General features: G+C 34.1%; 1 protein-coding gene across 1 annotated transcript in view; it reads left to right on the forward strand.

Moving 5' to 3' along the window:
- LOC140772871 (SNARE-interacting protein KEULE-like) overlaps window positions 1-9942 on the forward strand; it is a 31862-nt gene extending 21920 nt beyond the window's left edge. The window contains exons 13-21 of the mRNA XM_073115100.1: window positions 1043-1139; window positions 2671-2796; window positions 2892-2987; window positions 7286-7402; window positions 7477-7554; window positions 8594-8790; window positions 8958-9048; window positions 9124-9213; window positions 9617-9942. Coding sequence (XP_072971201.1) covers window positions 1043-1139; window positions 2671-2796; window positions 2892-2987; window positions 7286-7402; window positions 7477-7554; window positions 8594-8790; window positions 8958-9048; window positions 9124-9213; window positions 9617-9670 — 946 coding nt within the window. The 3' untranslated portion in view covers window positions 9671-9942. The remainder of the gene's footprint in view (window positions 1-1042; window positions 1140-2670; window positions 2797-2891; window positions 2988-7285; window positions 7403-7476; window positions 7555-8593; window positions 8791-8957; window positions 9049-9123; window positions 9214-9616) is intronic.
- Window positions 9943-10500: the final 558 nt, after the last annotated feature.

Consider the following 10500-nt stretch of genomic DNA (forward strand, 5'->3'; position numbering starts at 1 on the left):
GTTCACTACCCAACACATCAGTAGTTTAGTTCCTTAATTGTGCTGCAACATCTATTTTATTTACTATTTGTTGTTCATGATGCTGTAAGCCTGTATATAGGGCAGATGAGTCCACATGTAAAATCACAATTAAATCAAGGATTGCTTGCTGTTTCTCATGGAGATTGCCGAAGATACCTCCCAATGCCACTGCAAAATTAAGGCAAAAGTAGAAAAAGCATAAAATCGGGTTTATTATTGTAATACTAAGTAGATCTACATAGAAATTGTTGTTAATGCAATTGCATGTATAGGTTGGAACTTCACTAATATATACAAAACTAGGATTTTTTTCAAATCTTCTACCCTGATTCTAAGTATGGAAAGTAGGATAATCATCAAATTAGAGTCTAAACTAGAATCCAAGTATATCTACTCTACATGGGTTGTTTCCCATCATTGTAATTTATTGGTTGAAACTGCGGCCATAAATACAAAATTAGGAATTTTCCCAAACCTTGCTCCTATATAAAAAACAAATTTGAAAAATGAACTGAAGAAAATCATCAAAGTAAATTCTAATTGTCGTATGACTTCAAGTGGATCTGCCTTCTAGGTATTGATCTACCTCGAATTTCACAATTTTATCCTCTAATTTGGTTCAAACATGAATGTACGTTTCGCTTCACTACACTTTCCTGCCTTCCATGACTCATTCCTCTTTCTATACATAAAAAGCCTTTCATTTAGTAATTAAAGCATATTTTAAGATGTAAAAATTCCTAGATACCTACATAATAGTGTGCCAATATAGTAATAGTGTGTTCTGCACTCTAGGGCATAGAATGCAACAATTTTTCTGTTGGTTCTATATCTTGATTTTTTTTTTCTGATAGAAGGTCCTAGATCTTAATTAGTTGCATACTTTCATAGTATTGTTATTATATTTCATACATAAAATGCTTAAGTGCACTATCAGTCTTTACTATGTGAAAAATAAACAAAGAACCCTCTTATATGCTCTTTTTATGTATTTATTTATTTATTTTTGTTTCTTCTTAAGAGATGGTAATGAGATCTCAACAAGGGATTTGCAAAAAGTGGTTCAAGCATTACCACAATATAGTGACCAAGTTGAGAAGCTTTCTCTCCATGTAGAGGTTAGTTTGTGATTTCTGTTAATTTCATTCTTGTATGTTATTATTGCTTCTTTTTTTTAATCAAGAAGCCATTGACTACAGCCAAATGTTGGCCTCAATGATGTGAGGAAATATGGTTGTTGTTACAATTGTACATGTAAATATCTTCTTGTACCTATTCTGACTAACTTCCCAGCCTTTCTCTTTTCTTCCTTTTTTATTTCATACTAGAAATTTGTCATTTGCATGCATAAAATTTATATGTTCCTAAGCCCCTTTCTCATAAATTTATGGACCGTAAATGTAAAAGTATAACATGGAACCCAGTTTTGGCCAAATTGGCCGATATCTGATCTGTATCGGGTCGGGATCAGCTGTATCAGCCGATTTTTTCAATACGAGTGCAGAAGGGAAAGAGAGAGGAAGAAAGAGAGAGAGAGGTGGGCTGTGGTAGTAAGAGAGAGAGGGAAGAAGAGAGAGGGGAAGAGAAGGAAGAGAGAGAAGAAATGGAGTTGAAAAAAGGAGAGAGAGGTGTCTTGTGGTAGTAAGAGGGAGAGGGAAGTAGAGAAGGAGATAAAGAGAGAAGGAAAGAGAAGGAAAGAGAATTAATTGAGTTAAAAAAAAGAGAGTGAGGTGGGCTGTGATAGTAAGAGGGAAAAGGAAGTAGAGAAGGCAAGAGAGAGAGAGAGAGGGGAAGAGAAGGGAGAGAGAAGAAATAGAGGAAAAAAATTATAGGAAGAGACAGTAAGAGGGAAAGGGAAGAAGAGAGGGGGAAGAGAAGGGAGAGAGAAATAAGAAAAAAACGTAAAATCATAAATAAAAAAAAGAAAATTTGGCTTGTGGCAATAAAAGAGAGGGGGGAGGAAGAGAGATAGAGTTTTATTCTTTTAAGTTAATACATTTTTTTAAATTTTTAGGTTTTATATGTGAGTAATTTTATTTTTTTATTTTCTTGTCATTTTTTCTGAATCTTTAGAAAAAAATTTCTATTTTTTAAAATAATATTTAAATTTTATTTAATAAAAAAATAGCCTAATTTGACACAAGCAGTTGATATAGCCAATACGACAGATATGTAAATACATATATGTGATCTTAGATATTTTCTGTCAAATCTAGCTTTAGGGATTTAAAATGATGGCATTCTTCTTCCAGGTATTACATTCTTAAAGTGTGAGTAAAATGCATATGTTCCTAAATCCTAAGCCCCTTTCTTATGAATCCAATCATTCTAAGTAAATACTAAATATTTTTTGAAGACTTCTCATCAGCATGCACATACAGTTGTGCCACAAAAAGTAAATCCTTCAAACCTGTAAAATTGATTATGCTGATTAAGAATTCAGGCAACATGGTAGTGCTTAACCTGCATTTATTCTTTCCAACACCGAAGAAGAAGGTTCTATGTGTAAGCTCACATAGCACTTATAGTTATCATGCTTCTAGCTTTACTAAAATCCATCGATGAAATTTCCATCCAACAAGATTGTACCTCAAAGAAGAATATGCATGCGCAGAAAATTTTCTCTCTAATGAGCAAACATTCATACAGATTGCAGGAAAAGTTAACAATATAATTAGAGAAACAGGACTTCGTAATATTGGACAGCTGGAGCAAGATCTTGTTTTTGGTGATGCAGGAGCAAAAGAAGTTATCAATTTCCTTAGGACAAAGCAGGTTATGTGAAGACTTAATGAAATATGTAGTGATACTCGTTGCTATTAATTGCATATCATTAATGTTATTATATTTTTCATTCACTTTGTGCACAGGATGCCAGTCCAGAAAATAAATTGAGGTTACTGATGATCTATTCATTAATATATCCAGAGAAATTTGAAAGTGACAAAGGGGAAAAGTTGATGCAGGTAGGTAGCAGTATAGGATATCTAATTGTGAATATTGTGATTAGAAGTGCTGTTAGAATCAGAAATTTATTATTTTGTTCATATTGATTCCTATGCAAATATTAACGACGAATATACTTAAAATATATATTCTTGTAACTTATATTGTGGTGACATTTTGCATCATATATGCTTATAGACAGCATTAAGGCATGATATACATTATTTGTCCATTACTTAATAGCTTAAGATTTTGGTTTTTTCCATTATCTGCACTTGGATGATTCGGAGGGGCCACACATCTTGTCCACATACGATTAAGGCAAGATATTCATTATTGGTCAATTATCTAAAAGCTTAAGCTTTGGGTATAGTTGAGTTCCATTGAGCCTGTCTATTATCACCAATTGAAAGAACTTGAATTATTTATTTAATTTATTATACTTCAGATGCTGGGTTCCTTGTTTTATCTTTTAGTTCTTAATTGCTTCATAAACTCTATAGTAACAAACTCCCAGAAATGGTTTTCTTATCGACTTTAAAGAACTTTACATCTCACAATTTACAATTTTAAGCATTAAAAGCATATATTTTAAACAAGTAGCATCCTTATTCTGAGAGTCTTCTAGAAGAAAAGTATGGAAGTATGGACTTCTTGTTGGAGTTGACTCTCTGCAAGTTAGACACTTAGACCTACAGATAATGAATAAATTTACAATAAGTTTAACATATATGAAACAATTCAATCATTTCAATATATGAAGTCACAAATTGAAGCACACCTGAACCAGAAATGCAACTTTACTAGATGAGAACATCACTGGAAACTGAAAACTTTCTTTGAATAATCAACAGATCACAAGCCAGATTTCATGTCAAGATCTTTCTAATAGTTCCAATTATTTGAAATAGTTATGTTGTACTAGAGAATCAATCAACATATTCGTTCTTTGAATCATATATTTGTTGTTTTCTTGTTTTGTTTTCTTCTGATTGGTTTAGTTTTATATATGTGACTGTGGCTAGTTGTTGTTTGAATCGTATACAATTTTGAGCATATATTTGTTGTTTCCTTGTTTAGTTTTATGCTGATTGCTTTACTTTTAAATATGACTGTAATTATGCTTTACTGAATGTTGATAAAGTATTCATCTCCAATTTGTGTGCTTATATTCTGGTAGCTGGTAAGTGACAGATGGTTATGCATTGCATGTGAAATGTTCTGCATTTTGTCATCACTTCTGTCCAAAGACCATCATCAGACTTTTCCCAACACGAAATCACTAGAGCACACCTTAATTGGATAAAGCCTCGTGATAGAATCGCTGTGCATTTATGACTAATCATATATCCTGGCATCGACCCCGTGGAAGTACTTCTGAGCTTCCTATATTTAGCCATGAAAAAATCTTGAAAGAGAATGCTTGGTTTGAAATTACGGTCAAGCCGGCTAGTAGTGTATGGTTTACACTCCAGGGTCATTCAGATCAGTGTCAATTCATTGAAGCTTGCAGCAGAAATGGAAGAGCCTTCATGAATGAAAAATGATTTTGCTCTAGATAGCAGAGCACACCCTTTAGTCAGAGATTGACATGAAACCAATTTTCACTTTTCTATCTATGGACTCTTTAAATGTATCCAAATTTTGAGCACTAAATAGCATGCATACTGTCACGACCCAATATTGGAATTATGATCGGTCATGTACCTCAATGTACTTGAGATATACGAAGCCTTAACTAATATTTTTTGAAGTCTCAAAATAATAAGATTTTAAATTATGAACAACTAACTCCAATAATTATAACCCAATAATAAAGAAACACCAATGTCATCAATAATATGTCACCAATCAAACAAAATAACAGATGGTTTAGAATAAAATGCCTAATGCAATCAATTGATAAAATAGTAAAATTCTAAGTGGAGGTGAGGTCTCGGTACATCTCACTTGGTCACCATATGGATCAGCACCTGAAATATTAGAAGAGGGAACCCATGAGCCAACAAATATAGCACAGTGAGTGAAATTCACTCAAAAACTAAATAAATCCGAATCCATAACACAACTTTAAATAAATACAAATCCAATATTATAAAATAAGAATCTTACTAAGCTTGCTTATGATAACAATAGTAATAACAGTACAAGTAATGACAGAGCAAATCATATCTCATAACATGGTTCATGTCCATATGCTGAATTTCTTTCGATATTAATAATAATGTAATATATCTCAACTTGGGACTGTTCCTAAGGATCCATATCAATTATAAGTCACCTCAATATGCACTCGAGTCTTTTCTTTATAGTAATCCAGTTAGTGTCACCATGGGGTGTCACTGTGTGATAAACTGGCCCTGTCTTTTTCACTAACCATAAAGAAATATTAGAGTCACCTCAAGGAGATTTCGAATCTAGTCTGGGACTATATAGGACTATCCCTTAGACTTCAAGTTAGTCTTGAGTCACCACAGGGAGATGCACGAAAAATATCTAGCATGTGCCTATTCTCAAAATCCTACCACGTATTAAATATATTTTTCCATTAATATTATCGATTATATAAATGACTATATGCACTAAGTAAAGCAATGCAGTGGGTCTTATATTTTGCACACAAAAGATAATAATGTACAAAAAAATATAATAATGTATTTGCACAATGATTTATACATGATCTGATAATAAAAAAGCACAAAATACAAGACGAATAAATAAAATAAATACTTAAGTGAACCTACTCACTCGTGTCTAACTGAACCGACTAAAATCTCTAGTCCATGGGTTAAGAAAAATCACCATATTTAATAATAAATAAATAACATATTTTAATTTAACTAATATCATGATTTCTAAAATTTAAAGCTAATTAAATAGCTAAAATAGGTTGGTTTAAGCCCATCAGATTAGGCTGGGCTACGGCTGGCCCATAGCCCACAAGGTTTCGATTAAATGAGCTAGGCCAAGGCCTAACAAAACTTTAATAATGGACTGGGCTGCGGGTTAGCCCGCAACTAAAAATAAGAAAGGGGAGGGGTTGGCTCGGTCTAACTCGAGCCCCATCCCACCCTTCTTCCTCGAGAGGATCAATAAGGAAGAGAGAGTCCATCGGTGATCGCCGCCATCGGCGGTCACTGGCCACACCCTAAGCTCCCCACCACGATCGTGGCTATGGCAACCACACAAGGTGGAGAGGCCGCTGCCAACGACCAACGCTCCTAACTCATGAGCGGTGGTGATCTGAGCCACGAGGGCTCCAAGGAAGCATGCCTACGACACGAGGCCAACAGCACGACACTCCGGCACATGAGCGGTAGCGACCTGAAGTCGCTTCGCCACAGAAATAGGTATTTTTATTCTAACTTATTAAACTTAAATTAATTATGAGGGATAAGAGAGGGGTTACCGACGAGTTGCGTGGTGGTCTACAATTGCTCCGGCGGTTTAATCCCACATCATGACCTTGACAGCAAAGAAGAAAGAAGGAGATGGAGGTGGAAAGAAGGAAGAAGGGGGCTGTGGTTCCTCCCCCAGAGAGGATTTTCGGGTTGATTTATAGAGAAGAATCCGAATCCAAAACAGATTTGGATTCGGCCGAAAAACTTGCGGCTGCTCCATTGTGTGCTAGTAAGGGAGAGAGAGAAGGGAGCGCACGTGCGCTTCAAGAGATTTTTATTTTATTTTTATTTTTTTATTTGGTTCTTACACATACCTTCTGAAAACACTTTAAAATAAAATTTTCCCTCAAAATGGTACCTGTGATTTACTTTGAAATTCTAAAAAATATTGAAGTCCTTTTAAAAGATGACCTAGACAGAGATATATGCTGCAAGGAAATCAGTATGTTTTGGTGTAAGACAAGCTTTCTTGAGAATTTTGTTAAGATTTATTCCATAAATTTACAATACAGAGGTCCTAGGATGAGTTCAATAAGAAAGATAAATAAGCCTTTACAGATATATTAACAACACAGTTCAGGATCCGCGAACAATTGAGCATACTTTTGACGAGGCGGACTAATGTCATGCTCAATAATCAGGAAATTTGCAGACAAATAAAAAAGTTAATATTTGTATTCTAAGGTGATTTGTATTTTAATTGAATAGCTATTGCCACTTCAAAAGTTGATATTTATTATTATAATGTTCATGAGATCTTTTATTTTCTTAGAATTCAATATTGGCACGTGGTAAGGATAAATCAGTATAATCATATCTAATTTAGGGTTCAGATTGAACAAACGTTGTTTATCATTCCTAATTGTGCACCCATAACTTGTAAAAAAGTATGAATGACTAGTCATTTTGCTTTCCAGCTGGCAAAACTATCTCCTGATGATATGAATGCAGTAAATAACATGAGATACTTAGGAGGCTTAGATGGAAAGAAGACATCAGGAAGCGGTTTCTCTTTGAAATTTGATTCTCAGAAGGTAAATAATAATGATTTGCCTAGATTTTCTTCCTTTTCTTGATTTGAGCTGACTTTTTGTAATAATTCTATCAGAAGAAACATGCAGCTAGAAAGGAACGAAACAATGAGGAGGAGACGTGGGCATTATCACGTTTTTATCCCATTATAGAGGTATGCTATTGCTTGCACTAGAATATAATATCTAATCATATTGATGAAAAATTGCTTCAAGTTGTTTATTTATTCTTCCCTTTGTATATGCTTCCGTTCCTGTTTTTTCTTGAACAGTAGCTCGAAGGCTCAGCTTCATTACGAAACTAGCAAAACCAAGATTACTACCCACTCCCCGATAGCAACCTGCACAAAATCTTTTAATAGTTTGCTTATGAAATATTTTCTTTCTTTAACGATAACATCCTTATCCGCCAAAGTATCTCTTTATTGTGGTCAATGATCTTTTTGGCAAAACTTGTATGAAGTATCTATCTTGCTTTCTAGAGCAAGTTTTATACCTACTATTCCATGTGCTTCCCTATATGACCTCTTTGATATTCTCTTTGTTGTTCTTATATACAAATATCCAACCTTTGTATTTCTCATATTTGTCAACAAGCATAATATCCATTTGTCATATTTTTTTATAACAACTTATTATCTTGTAGACTAACTCCATGTGGTTTTTCTAGTAGAGTTTTATAACTGTTAGAGTAAGAAAGATTTAAACCACTGTTTTCTATCAGCTTAAGATTTTAGAGTGATTTGTGACCTAAAATGGTATTTGTTAGGAGGTCAGTTTGAACCGCACCAAGTCATTTTTGCAAGTAAAATTTAAATCTTCCACTTGTGAGCTATAGATGGCATCCCTTAATATTTTGTACTCTATGGAAAGTCTACTCATCCTCTATGAATGTTTTGCAAAGTATATCATACTCCAATTGATATACTTTGCAAAAGCTATAAAGGGGATTACTCAGTATCTTTTTCAGCTGTATAAATCACCAACTATGATGGTTTAGTTATCTATGCGTACAAAATATGTAGAAAAACTAGAGAGTTTCCTTAACATGGGAACTGGATTACATGGATTATGAGATTGCCTATGATGTTTGCAGTACAGTATGGAAGATTTCTGCAATCAAGTTTCATACACAATAATCTTTGTAGCTAAGCTCTTGAAATTACTCAGTAGTTGATTCTTGTTTGATTGCAGGAGCTGGTTGAGAAACTCAGTAAAGGTGAACTATCACAACAAGAGTACCCATGCATGAATGACCCAAGTCCTACAGTTCATGGAACCTCACAGAGTGCACCATCCAGGGCAACTCAAGGTCAGCATGCCCACTCGATGAGATCCAGGAGGACTGCCACCTGGGCTAAGGCTCAGAGATCTGACGATGGTTATTCAAGGTACTAGGGGATATATATCTTATATGATAGCATTTCCATCCTTGATGATAGCATTTCTCTCTTTGACTTAGACTGCAAGAACATATTTCCTCCCAAGTTTTCAAAAGTGTTCAATGCTCTTTCCGTGGTATTCTAATTTTTAATGCTGATTTATGACACTTCTACAGTGATTCCGTATTGCGACATGCATCTAGCGATTTCAAAAGGATGGGCCAGCGTATTTTTGTGTTTATGATTGGTGGAGCAACTCGATCTGAGGTAGAGAATGTTCATGCTATTTAAGTGCCATTCTCTATTCAGTTTATCTATGGAGTTTTCTTGTGATTTGATCAGTTACGTGTGGTGCACAAGCTGACATCAAAACTAAAGAGGGAAGTCATCCTAGGATCTTCAAGCCTTGATGATCCTCCGCAGTATATCACAGTGAGTGCAAAATTCACTTGTGAACAATATCAATTTCTCATCGGAAATGTAATTCATGTTAAGGGTTTATGACTGATCACTAGTCTTCTGATATTGATAACTCAATTCCTCTTCAGTAATTTATAGTAGTTGTCTATTTTAGCCTTCTAGACATATAGTTGAATTAAACTTTGCAGTGTGTGTGTGGTTGTGTGTGTGTGTGTGTTGTCAATATTCTCAAACTTCTGTCCAGATATTCTGTAAGCTGAAACTTCTTGAGTAACTTTAACAAGGGATCATTGCTTAATTTTTGTCCATAAAATCAAGCCCCACCTTTATATGTAATCATTTGAAGTATGAAAATTGGAAGGGATCTCGTGGAAGAATTTTGCCTAACAGTTTTTAATCACTGATGCATGTGCAGAAACTGAAGATGCTGGCTTCTAAGGAACTTTCAGTGGATAAACTTCATATTTAATTTTTCACCGCATTGAAGAAACGATTGTCACCTGTTGGTTTTCATTACAGGTCGGCCATGTTAATCATTCTAGTTTCTTAAGATTTTTCTGTAATTGGAGCTACTTGATTGAAAGTTGAGGTATTAGGTAAACTAAGCTTTGTGCATCATTAGCATCAAGTGTGTAGCTTTAATTATTGTCAATTGTTAATATTGTAAACATTGTCCACAAGAAATGCCATGCAAATCATTTATCTTCTGAATACATGTTACAGAAGTGCAGGTTTCCGGTAAATTCTGATTGGCAGTAAGGTATAGTGACAGTATCATGTCCATGAAGTTTAATGTACCTTAAACTCACTGAAACATTCTTCTTCCTTTTTTTACATGTTCTGATGCACTCAACATCATTGATTAGTTCTAGTACAATATTCTGATTTAGATTGAATCGAGCTTTGTTCACTTGAATAGTCAAGATGACTGTATTAACTATAGAAAGAAAAGTATTTCACATGCTACAATGTGTATATCATGCTCTTTAATATACATAATTTTTCATCTCATATTCTGATTTAGATTGAATCGAGCTTTGTTCACTTGAATAGTTAAGATGACTGTATTAACTAGAGTAAGAAAAGTATTCCGCATGCTACAATGTGTATATCATGCTCTTTAATATACATAATTTTTCATCTCATATTTTTCACATATATTGAAGCATATATGCTATTATTTTTCATAAACATTAACACCCTTATATTCTAGTCAATATGTAAGAATAGATATGTAAGGCATGTCTAAGGTGGAATCTTAATTCTCATATTTAAGAATTAATATATTGAATGTAAAAG

The sequence above is a fragment of the Typha angustifolia genome, chromosome 2 (assembly GCF_048772165.1).
Source record: "Typha angustifolia cultivar Huaian chromosome 2, ASM4877216v1, whole genome shotgun sequence".
Taxonomy (NCBI): Eukaryota; Viridiplantae; Streptophyta; class Magnoliopsida; order Poales; family Typhaceae; genus Typha; species Typha angustifolia.